The sequence below is a fragment of the Asterias rubens genome, chromosome 10 (genome assembly GCF_902459465.1).
Source record: "Asterias rubens chromosome 10, eAstRub1.3, whole genome shotgun sequence".
Taxonomy (NCBI): Eukaryota; Metazoa; Echinodermata; class Asteroidea; order Forcipulatida; family Asteriidae; genus Asterias; species Asterias rubens.
The window spans coordinates 14,428,524-14,441,647 of NC_047071.1; the positions used below are offsets into that span (position 1 = coordinate 14,428,524).

Genomic DNA, 13,124 nt, shown 5'->3' on the forward strand with positions numbered 1-13,124 from the left:
TTTTTGGGGGGCATGTGTATTTATTGTGGTGCTTGAAGAAGCGAGTTTGGTTACACATTTTTTTAAATTACCAAATAGGTGCCTTGGTGATCCTACAACCCAATCCAAATTCAAAGTCATATCTCCATATCTGTGTATTTATTGCTTATTAATTTGTAAACTTGTTCATAACAATTGATTAATTTCTTTGTAAGTAAGATATTGATTGAAATGATTGCATAAAATTACATCCTACAATACGTCCATTTTTGTTACACTTTGTGCACATTTTTATTATTAAGTTCTCGTAAGTTTTTTTGTGAATAAAATAAAATGCTTGACAAAATGTGTCCAATCCCTGCCAATTATTATAGATACATAAATCTGCTTAACATAGAGTCTCATGTTAAACAAATTTTGCTTAGCAGAGACATTTCAGCCAAATTTACCATGTAATAATTCACATTGGTAATCCTCAATGCCTCTGAAATTCACTGCTTTTAAACATTTGACTAATTCTGTCCAAATTCACCCAGCATCATCACCAAAATAAATTTTGGTTGTGCTATTTTGGGACTCAGTTTTCTGCAGTGTCCATTTAGGCAATGCATGTGCATTTACAGGCTAGCCACAGCCAAATTTCAGAACGCAAGCAAGCATAAAAAACTTGCTAAGCACAGTCAAATCTTTCTTAAACAGAAACTACCAGCCAAAACTCGATAAGTTTAAATTTTTGCAATGGATACCCCACTCATTTTTTGCTTGGCAAAATTTGCTTAGCAGTATTTTTCTGATTGACATCTTTATGAAATCTGGTCGCTATCCTTTATGTGCACCTCGACTCCAAAAATGGCAGACAGTGGGAAGAGAGTAGCAGTGTGTGACATCGGTGCACGAGGCCACAAGGAAATAAAATTGTTTTTCTCATCTCTGGCATCAGATGAAGATTTGATTTTTTAGGTAGTCCTGACGGTTTTCTTCGGAGGCCTTCATTAATGGAATCCACTCGTAGAATGGTATCTATCAAGACAAAAGAGTAATAGGATGAATTTAGATCTTTGTTGTTTTACAGAAAAGGCCACTTCATTAAAGGTTTTAACCTTTTAAAGGGAAGGTACACGTTTGGTAATTACTCAAAACAAATATTAACTTAAAAACTGACTTGGTAACGAGCATTGGAGAGCTGTTGATAGTATAAAACATTGTGAAAAACGGCTCCCTCTGAAGTAACAATGTTTTTGAGAAAGAGGTAATATTCTCACTAAAATAAAAGACTTCGAGCCAGAAGTCTTTTACTCCTATCTGAAACACACAAATTCGTTTAACAAGGGTGTTTTTTCTTTCATCATTTTCTTGCAACTTCGATGACCAATTGAGCCCAAATTTTCACAGGTTTGTTATTTTATACTTATGTTGAGATACAACAAGTGAGAAGACTGGTTTTTGACAATTACCAAACGTATTCAGTGCCTTTAATGAAGTGCCCTGTTCTGTAAATTCCTCTGAACTACCCTAAGAAATTACACAATTTGTTACACCATTCACCAAACACCTTCCTTTCAGTATGAGTTTATTAACCGATTAGACAAATTTTGCCTGCTATACAACCGTAACGCAGACAAATATAACTTCATAAGTTGATGGATTGAGAAAGGTTGGAGGAGACTCAGTAAGAGAGATCAACTCACCTCCACAATTCTGTAACCTATTTTCCTCAGCTGTCGTCTCTTCATAACATGAACACCAAGTAGATCTCTTGAACGAAGACGATAATGGGCTTTGGGGGAAAAGAGTACTGCCAACCTAGGCATAAAACACACAAGCAATCCTAAGTATGTAGTTAATGTTTGGATCTGAAACAATAGTAAAACACCTTTCATGTTTGGTTTGCCCTGCTCCACAATTTCATTTCATCTCATTTCATTCATTGTGGTTGTACAGCCAAGGACTCTCAGAAAAGTAAACTTAATCACTGTACTAGCCAAGAACCCTAAGGGGGAGAAGACAAGGAAGGAAGTTTCAGTTTTAGATGTGGGAGGAAAACCCAAGAGAATTATTCCGGGGAAAAACCCATGCAGACTATAGAGACAGTTGTTTTGTAACATGATTCCTTGATAGCTTGTTCATAGGTACAAAAGAGCAGGGAATTTTAAAATTAATGTGTATGGCACATTGGTGCCAATCAGGGCCCAGTTTTATGGCTCTGCTTACCGCAAGCAAAGAATGTACGCTTATGAAGCCAGGGCGACTGGGCTTATGTCAAGCATATTTCACAGGTAAGCAGAGTTTGATTGTCCGCATGTGTACTCCCTGTTACCAGGCATTCTTCACTTACACAGCTAGCACAGACATTCGGCGCTTGCAAAAGAAGCTCAAAATGGAGATCGTAAGCGCAGAATTCAGTAGTAAGCAGAGCCATGAAATTGGGGCCAGCAGATTGGTATAAAAAAACTTGCCCTAAATGATGTTGCATAGGTGTGGCATTATCAACTGTCTCCATAGTCTCTGGAATTCAAGTACATCTGGGGAAAAATCCAGGTTGTTGTAGAGGGTAGACCACGAAACTCGAAAAACTAGATCCCTTTTTGATGATCATCCCACCGTGTAGGTTTAGTAAGTTTAAACAGCTTACCTCTGAATGTCGTCTTTTGGCATCTCGGTTATAGTGTTTAGCCTAGAAACTTCTGATGACATTGAATCCATTCGGATTGGTTTAGAAGAGCTATCTAGATTCACTTCAATGTCTGAAAAAAAAAGGAAATACAAAATATCTTACAAATAAACAATGCCAAAAGCAGAGATGCCAACATTGAATTTTAAAAAAGAGTAGCATCTCCCAAATGTTAAGGGCGAACGCAGCTTGGGCTCCCTAAACCGATCTTTCTATTACTCTCTACAATGCTAATTAGCTCATTTTCAGGCATTGTTGTGAAATAACAATTACCTGTATGCATCAACAGAACAGCTACAAATGTTTATAATGGCCAGTGAAAAAAAAAATTGAAAAAAAACCCTGATTTCCCTCATCTTCTGACTATGTTTCAAAAATAAATGTACCATAAAAAAGGGTGGTCTTACTTAAATGTAACATAAAAAAGGGTGGCCTTACTTAAATGTTTTTGTTTTAATGATCAGAAACGCAACAACAAGCTATTGGGAGAGTGAGGAGAAAAAAAAAAAAAAAAAAAAAAACGTGTCCGGATTTTGGGCAAAAAATACGTGTCCGTATTTTGGGCATTGTCTGGGCATTGTCTGGACATCGACGCTACAATTACTGGTAGGAAAACATGGAAACTGTCTAGCTTAGACCTCACAGGCCACTCAGTTGAAGGTATTTTTGTTCAGAAGGTCTCCTTTTTTTGTCGCCATTATTTCGTACTTTTTTTGCCAAGCTTCGATAAAGTACATGTATCAGCCAGCGTGGGCACAATAATAGTGGATACATGAGGAATGAGGTTACTGTGACACGTTAGCTCACACACAACCTCATTCCCCACGCACGTGTGCACTATTCCCCCCATCATGTAATAGTAGACCAGCCAAACTTTAAAAAGTGCTCTAGAAAAAAAAACCACGGCATAGTTTGTTAATGGCTAGCATCCATGGTAAATGTATGGATCATGGGCTCAGGAAGACGATTAGGGTGGATGCCCAGCTTGATTTTGAATTTTAAGGTCATTTTGGGGTAAAAAGGTCAAAAAAGGTCAAAAATCAATATTTTCAAAATTTATGTCAAATTTATTCACATTTGATAGATCTATCCATGAAATGTGTTTTTAACTTGTACACCAATTGTTTTTGCACTCCCCATCCTCATTGGTGCATTTATTGGTTTCAAATAACTTTTTTTGAAAGGTAAATATACCCAGGCAGTTTTTGAGAAAAAAAAATAATTCAAATACCACCTTCATGTGGGGTCTTACCGACTTATTTTAAGGTCAAAGTTTCAAATAAAGCAAAAAATTAGGATTTTTGAAATTTTCACAAAATTTGATTCCAAGTGTTAGATCTATCCATAAAATGTATTTTTACGTTAATGTTGATATGCCAAACGTATGTAATTAACGAATAAACTTTGACCTTGTACACAAACGTATAGCAAAGCAAAACGTGAAAGTGTGATTATCTTGAAAGTGTAAATCTTTAGTATACCAGCTTTTTTTTGCACTCAATGGTGCAGTTATGTGTTTCAAACAACTATTTTTTTTGAAAGGTTAATGTACCCAGGCAGTTTTTGAAAAAAGAAATTACTCAAATACCACCTTCGTGTAAGGTCATATTGAGGTCAAAAAGTGCCAAAAATGTCAAAATTTAATTTTTTTTTAAATTTTTCGCCAAATTTTACCCCAGGCGGCAGATCTATCCATAAAAAATAGTTTCATCATCAAAATGACATGCCAAGTCTGTGAAATTATGAGTTAATCCTTTGTCTTGTACACAACGTATAGGAAAATTAAATCTTCAATTGCAATTTTCTCAAAAAGTGCGTATCTTGAGCAGTGTTTTTGCACTTTCTATCCCAGCAATGCATATAAATGTTTGAAAACAACTTTTTTTGTGAAAGGTCAATATACCAAGGCAGTTTTAGTTTAAACTAAATTCATATTACACCTTCCTCATTGGTAAATTGAAACAAGAAATGCGTATGCTGATTCATGCAATTAGTTTGATATAGTAGTTGTATAGTTTGACGTGCTCAAAAAATGCATGTTTGTATCAAAGTTATTTCAACACTCCCAATCTTTCCAAGTACATGTATGCAGTTAAATACACAACTTTTATTAGTGAATTAACAAAGTTGAACATTCTTTTTGCAGTAAAATTTTGTTTTTTCCTAGGTAGGCCTATACATTGTAGCTACGGTGGGGGGTTTTGGGGTATCGTGCAGTGGAACATTGTATACTTTCTTATCTGGAGTGCCATTAGTCAAAGCTAACTCCAGAGCTACATGTAACCAGGCACACCAAAACCAATACAGCCTGACATACTTTTATGCCAAGTTTCTTTGATGAAAGAATTCTCACTACTCTTCAGCCACTAGCAGACAGCAATGACAATCTCATCACTTTGATCAATCAGTTTGTGGACATAACACAGGTCAGAAACATTCCATCATCACAGTTGCCCGGCCACTATACACTTCAGGAAGAAATGAACTTAAACGGGCAAGTCCAAAGTTTGAGATTTAAATCTTTTTCAAGGGAGGACTACGTCTGCTTAAACAAATTCAACAAGCACTCTAGAAATCCAAACTCCCGACTGTGGTCTCATTACATTGTGATGGTGGAGATTGAGATCCAGGACTCGGAAAGACAGATACTTGATCACCAATCTGGAAGCTTTTTCCGTAATGCTGCCGTCCCCATCATCTATGACCACAGTAACTTTGATCGATATGGATGTGTTCATCTGGCAGATATGAAACTCCTCAAGAAGACAGAGATGTTGATGATGTTCAGAAGCTTTCATAACAAACAGTAAGATTTGATGTGTTCCGACTAAACCCAACCTTGGCGAAGAAGATGACACAGACTCTGATATTGTTAGAGAGATACCACTGGTATCTTTGACAACAAAAGACATTGCACCAGTTGCTGTGGTAAAGTGATCTTCTAACAACTCCAAATCATGAAACGCAGTATATAATAACCATCTGGAAGCACCGTCTGCTTCAAGAAACTGATGGTTTTAGTGACGCCCTGAAGAAAACATTGCGCAAAAACTTTCTCTGATCTGTACAATGCAAATGTTTCAAACAAACGAATTATGTACGGTACAAAAGGCTATCAAAACGGACAGAAAGTTACTGCAACAATTGCTCAATGCTGCCACTGGAACCTACAACCTGGTCTTGATCGCTAGATTGGAGAGGGCTCCACCAAGGCAGTGACACAGTCGAAGAGAATGGGAAAGAAAAAGCCAATTCGAAAGTTCATCGATAGACCGGGGTTCCACACCTATACACGTCAGGTATGGGCTATTGAACAAACCTGATCTCAAGTTCTTGTCAGACGTTTTTGTAGAAAGGGCAAGGGTCTACTGGAAAGATGAGGAATAGTACAGGCGGGGGTTCCTTTATGTTACGGAAGCCATGGTCCTTTAGGAGAGATGACGTTTTGAGGACACCTTAGCAGGCTGACACCCGGTTGATGCTCCATGCATAGAGGCAGTCAATGAAGGATAAGAGTGATTTGCAGGTGGAGAAATGTCACATTTGTGTGTTCAAAAGCGTCAGAAACTTGGAAATAAATGCACATTAGTTACCCGATAGGTGCAGTAACTGAGAGACTTGCCAAGCTTACATGCTCTTAAATGATGCAAAACAGCCTCTCCTACATGACCATTTGGAAAAGCAAGTCTCCGAAAAGCAAAGTTAATATGTGTCAAGGGAATCGGCCGTTAAGGAGAACTTGCTCTCATTGAGCAGTTTGGTAACACTTGTGCACCTTGGTATAAAATCATCAACCTTGTCAGGCACCAACTCTTTGATAAATAAGGCGAAGAAGTGTCTGGAGATGTTACTGCCAACAAGAGATGCACTGAAACTTCACACAGCATAAACTAGGAATACATGGACGTCTCATCTCTCACACTGACACAGACACACATGAGCTTAAAAGAAAGAGTGGGGTTACCTGGAAGACTACCCCTATCTCAGATGCTTGATTTGAGCTAGTTTTATTAAGGTGCAAATCAAAGGGCACCAAGTCAAACTGTAAAACTATGTCAAACTGTTCTGCGTGAATAGCATACAAGTACCTTTTTGTTTCATTTTACCACATAAGAAAGTCTGATATGATTTTTTTTAATGCCTTGGTATATTGACCTTTCAAAAAAAAAGTTGTTTTCAAACAATTATATGCATTGGTGGGATAGGAAGTGCAAAACACCGTATTGTGCTCAAGATACGCACTTTTTGAGAAAATTGCAATTTAAGATTAAATTTTCCTACACGTTTGTGTACAAGACAAAAGATTAACTCATAATTTCACAGACTTGGCATGAAACTATATTAAATGGATAGATCTGCCGCCTGGGGTAAAATTAGGCGCAGAAAGTCAAAAAAATTAAATTTTGACATTTTTGGCACTTTTTGACCTCAAAATGACCTTACACGAAGGTGGTATTTTTTTTTTTTTTTTTTTTTTTAAACTGCCTGGGTACATTAACCTTTCCCAAAAAATTTGTTTGAAACATATATATGCACCAATGAGCTGGGGAGTGCCAAAAAATGCTGGTATACTAAAAATGTACACTTTTCAAGATAATCACACTTTTACGTTTTGCTTTTGTATACGTTTGTGTACAAGGTAAAAGTTTATCCATTAATTACATACATTTGTCATATCAACATAAATGTAAAAATACATGTTATTGATAGATCTATCACTTGAGGTCAAATTTTGTGAAAATTTAAAAAATGCAAAATTTTTGCCTTATTTGAAATTTTGACCTTAAAATGAGTCGGTAAGACCCCCACATGAAGGTGGTATTTGAATTATTTTTTTTTCTCAAAAACTGCCTGGGTATATTTACCTTTCAAAAAAGTTGTTTGAAACCAATATATGCACCAATGAGGATGGGGAGTGCAAAAACAATTGGTGTACTCAAAATGTACCCTTTTCAAGATAATCACACTTTTACACTTCGTTTTGCTATACATTTGTGCACAAGGTCAAAGTTTATACGTTAATTACATAGGTTTGTAGTATCAACATAAAGTTTAAAATACATTTTATGGATAGATCTATCAAATGTGAATAAATTTGACACAAATTTTGAAAATATTGATTTTTGACCTTTTTTTACCTTTTTACCCCAAAATGACCTTAAAATTCAAAATCAAGCTGGGCATCCACCCTATTCGTCTTCCCGAGCCCATGATCCATACATCTAGCATGGATGCCAGCCATTAACAAACTATGCCGTCCAAAGTGTAATTTCACACTTTGGCTGGCCTACTATAATAGAGATCAATGGGTACGATCTAGCAGAAATGCACTAGCGTAAAAAATGCACACTCAGCCGACCAGCCAGCGGGGGAGGGCACGCAACAATCATTACGTCGAGACACGTACATTGTTCGATTGAATTCGCCGCTATTATTCAACACTGCGTTCTAAAATTAAAAGTGTTTTTTTCTTTTCTGTTACAATTGTTTTGATATTTTTCTTAATTTTTATTTCCACTTAATAGTTCATTAGTTGTTTGCATGTATTGTACGATTTAATAAAATTATATTGGCCGGCTTGTTTAGCGTGTTTTATTGAGTATTATCGTAGCGTCGTAGTCACGGCTTGAAATCGTATTTGCTACGCCCAAATCGTGTATGTTGGTATCTCTGCAAAAGTAGGATTTTGAACGTTGAATGGTGGGACTGTGTGAGTATTATCAGGTGAGGTTTGCGGTGGCACCATGCGTTCATATATTTTGAGTAGTGTTGGTTCTGAGAAGAACTGGTGGTCCTCAACAGTTTGATCAGTATGCTCTGATGGTATTCAGGATGATGACTACAGCATACTGATCGAAATGTTGAGTTGTCAACCACCAGTTCGCTTTAGCACCAACACTACTCAAAAGAGATTCATACTTGGTGCTTCGAAAACCTCTACTGAGTAACAAAAGTGTTCTCTCACATGCACACAGCATACTGGAAAATTAACAGTTAATACTACTTTTGTAGAAGCCAAAAATAATATGCACGACAAAAGACTGGAAGGTACTAAAAGTTGTTAAAAACAGCTCAAGATAATTCAAGTAATAACTCAATCAACCAGCTCATCAAGAGCAAAAACTGTAAGACATCTGATCACTTGTAAAGTGCGTGTATGAAACGGAATGTTCTATCCCACTTACCAAGGGGTGTCCTAATATGAGGCAATATTGGATGGGCTTTAAGATACTCTGGTCCTCCCAGAATACTTTGCAATCCTTCCATCACTCCAGATAGACCTGCTATCTTGTTGATCACATCCTTTGTAGAGCCATGTGGACTCTGCCAGAATCTATTGATAAATTCCTGAAGGTAAAACAAATTATAAACAATTTAAAATAATTTTTACACGAGCTACTAGAAAATCATCACTACATGTACTACTAACATCGTTTAGTTGTACTTTTGAAAAATTTACACGTCTGAATTCGTCGTAATAATTGACCACAAAATGATGGCAATAACCTCAAGGTCTTTAAAAACTAGTTACACTTTTGCCTTTGACAGTGTTGCGTCAAAATGGCAATACTTTGACGTCATTTGTGGGTGGTTGCTTTGTTACACCTCCTTGTTGGAACAAAGCAGCTACACAAAACAGAGCTCCCACAAATGAAGTAAAAGAAGCCTTAAAGGGGATTTTCACTAATTTAAAAAAAACAAAACACTGGAGAAGGGTATTCAAAATGATTGCTTCTTCTTACAATTACAATCTGCTTAAACCCATGTGAGCTCAATTTAAATTTTGATTGAAAACAAATTTCAAACGAAGGTCAGCAAGGATCAGTTGTTTCCATTTTCGTCCAAGCCGGTCTTTAAGATTGACTTATACCAAGTTGCTAGAGAAAAAGGTTTGAAGCAGATTCTTCACCTACACATATCTTTATTCTTTGTCATTTATTATGCTGTTGCTTTTTACCTGTGGTAAGCGATTTCCACTATACTCCGGGTGTTCAATGGCGACTGAACAATCCAAGACATACAGAAGCTTGTGCACTTCTGGGGGGCATTTCTCTGCAAAAGAAAACAAACAAAACAAATAATACTTATTGTAAAAATTAAAACATATACAAATAATTCACCTACCTGTCATACAACATTTATTTGATTGAACGGTTACTGATTGATTATTGATTGAGACTGTAAAAAAAGAATAAACTGAAAAGCTGCTATCTCCAATGGCATGTGAATTCGTTTGATTGTTTGTTTATCCGTGTGTTCAGATGATCTTCCCTTCAAGGGAACTCGGCAAACTCCCACGAGGGGATATAAACACCAAGCTGGCAACAGCCAATCTCTCTCATATGAACATTGGTTTAACGTCTATGATTATGACTTGCACAAACCAAGACATTCTGATTCAATACTTATTCTAGTCACATAAAATAAGCAGTTAGCTTTGAGGATTTGAACCCGAAACCTTGTAACTGCTAGTTCTAGGGTGTGGGTCCTAACCACTGGATCGTGGTGACCAGTGGTAACAGCACAGTAACATGTTGAGCCTGCATACCGTTATATGTTGGCCATCAATTGAATGTGATTCAAACATTTGTCAAACAAATAAAACTTTCTCAATCTCATCCGTATCTTTTCTCAAGACATCTACAATCCCGGCCATATCTCGTTGGGCCCCCCTGCCCCCTTTCAATGTTGGTTCCAATTGCTGATTGTGTTCTGAGTTGTGTTCTGAGTTACAGTCAACATTGAGCGGGGGGCGGGGGACAAATGTTTTGAATGTGAATGGGAAGTGCACAGGGAATCGTTGTATACAACGTTAGGAAAGGGTGGCCCGAGCATTTTGGCCGGGATTGTAGAACGAAGAGGGCGATTGTTGCCATCTCCATTAAGAGCATGTCTGCAATTTCGTTTTTTAAAAGGGCTAGGCCGTTTTTATTTTGCAAAGGGCACTTCCATTGGAAAACCTTAAAGTCAATGGGAAATTTTTGGAGGGGTACTAAGGCCAAAACCAGGGGCAAAGGAGGCATGGAATTTCAGGCTGTAGGAGAAAAATTTACCTTTGCAATTGTGAAGACACTCAGAGCTGAAGGCTTGGTCGATCAGAGCGGTCGGATATTGCTCAATAAATGTCAATGATACAAGACTCTTCAAGAATAGAAACGGCTGAGACAATTGCTCTGGTTTGCCCAGCATCTGATAAATTAGACCCTGAAAGAATTGCTTGGAATTCACGGGTTGATAATTGAGCCGGCAAAACGCCCAGAGTAGCAACCAGATGTCCTTGAAGCGGATGTAGTCAGCCGTCTGGAAAGCCTGGTCTGCGATGGCGTCCATGAGGGGCTGGTTGAAATGCCGCACTTTGGCAAAAGCGGCCGCTATGTGAGGCGGGCCAAGGAATGCCATTTCTTGGATGCGCGGGGTTACGCTACGAGCAATGTCCTCGAAGAGGTTCCAGTCATGGAAGTAGGAGCGTGAGAAGAAGCGAATGGTTGAGATGAGGTTGTAGTGGTCCAGGTCATTGTTATGGAGTTCCTCCGAGACTCTGGGCTTGATGGCTTGCTGGAGTGATCGGGATAGAATACGTGATCTGGACTTCAAGAATGCGTTACAGATAACCCCGATCTCGTTCCAGGATAAACTATCTATGTGTCGCTCCACGAAATCAGCCAGTTTCTGAAAGAAATCCTCAGAGGGCACAAATTGCCACTCACCTATCAAATAGAACACCTGAATGATGTTTTGTAAAGTCAGATTCTCTACTTTGGAGCTCAGAGTGTTCAGCGCTTCTCTCTGAAACGTCGTCGGCTTTCGTCGCGTGATGATCCACCAATCGGAGACAAAAAGCGTTGTATTCACGTTCAACGATTTAAGCCTCTTGATGCATTCTTTCTCAATAGCTTCTAACTCTTCAAGAGACACGTCTGCGTGCATTTTGTACAAAGCAACTAAGATATCGACAAATTCTTCTTGAGTGCAATCACTAACATGACTACATGCGTAGCTGGATAAATCTAGTAGAGCCACACTGAAGAAATCTGAAGAAATCTTGCTCATCGGGGCTCGACTTAAACTGCTGATAATATCCATTAACTCAGATGATGAGTAAGATGAGATTTTCCTTGAAGAATCGTCCACAAAGTTTTTTATCCTCTCAAGATCTTCATTGTCGCATCTCTGCTGTTGGAGTTTGAAGACCTCAAGACTTGATGACCTATACTCGACTGAGTCCGAGAGGAACCTTCTTCTTGGGTTTGAGTTAGGGTACCGATGGACATACTTATTGTCACTGCTCGATGGGTCGTCAGTCTTAAGCTTTGTCTCAAAGACACTCTCGAGGAGGCTGGATACGTTTATAGGCTGACGGTGTCGTTTAACCGGTTTTCTCTTTATGTCATTCACACCATGCCATAAGGGAGCTGCAGAAGATATTAGTCTACATGGCGTTAAGATTGGATTGAAACTACACGTAGCTAGATGGGATGCACTTTGAGGTGTTTTATCCTTTATCCCATGGGAAGTAGACCTCCATCTGCATTTTCTTGAACTCAAGTGACGATTTCTCCACAGAATGGTTGTGCATGGCTCAGAGCCAGCAAGAAGACACAGCCGTGCCAACATCATAGTTACTGTCAATTAGTCAGCGATGTCAGGTGGAAGAAGCAATCTGAAAACAAAATAAAATCACATATTTAAGTCAGCAAATTTTAAATTAAAAGAGTGCATGGGAGTCCAGGTTTGTTCAAGTTTCCAGTTAAACATAAAGTTTTTTATTCGCTTTCAACTGAAAGATACAGTCTTCAATTAACTGCAGATGATATGCTGAACACTTGCATATTCAGGAGGGGGATCATCTACCTTACTATTTCAATATTTGCTGAATGAATGGCCATGGCTTTATATTATACTTTTTATATTGTGCGTACCCCAAAGTTACTCCAAGAACTATTTCGGTTTCGTCTGGCTATCGTCTCCCGTAAGGCGATAGCTGGACGAAACCGAAATCGTTCTAAAGAGTATACCCAAGTCACTTTGTACCCAAGTCGTTTGGAGAGATGGAGAAGTGGTATGGATTGATGACAATCATCGAACACACCAATCATCACTGATTCACTCCATCTGCACTATTGATACACTGCCCCCCTAGGCCCTAGCCCTGCTGGATAACTTTTCCAATCCGTATGGCGCCACCACTTTTTCACTCATTTTTACAAAAAAGGATATATCAATCAGGTAAATTAGATACTTTATTATTTTATTTCGAATGAAAAAGTGGTGGTGCCATACGGAAACTTTTTCAAATAAACAATCCATCATCTTAGCCTTGAAAATAATAAGAGAAAATAAGTTTTGAACTCACGATTTGCACGCTGCGTATGGGCGCTGCCATTTTGTTGTGAAATCATTCAACAGAGGGCGCTATATCACTTTAGTGGACATTAAACAGTCACCAAGCCCAGCACCCAAATACATTAATTTT

General features: G+C 38.2%; 1 protein-coding gene across 1 annotated transcript; it reads right to left on the minus strand.

Moving 5' to 3' along the window:
* Positions 1 to 894: 894 nt before the first annotated feature.
* Positions 895 to 13,051, minus strand: LOC117295750 (FAST kinase domain-containing protein 5, mitochondrial-like). The gene is made up of 7 exons (XM_033778480.1): positions 13,005 to 13,051; positions 10,705 to 12,311; positions 9,609 to 9,703; positions 8,836 to 8,998; positions 2,612 to 2,723; positions 1,668 to 1,782; positions 895 to 999 (listed from the first exon to the last, which is right to left on the minus strand). The coding sequence occupies exons 2-7, from the start codon at positions 12,266 to 12,268 to the stop codon at positions 916 to 918; spliced, it is 2,133 nt and encodes a 710-aa protein (XP_033634371.1). The 5' UTR covers positions 12,269 to 12,311; positions 13,005 to 13,051; the 3' UTR covers positions 895 to 915.
* Positions 13,052 to 13,124: the final 73 nt, after the last annotated feature.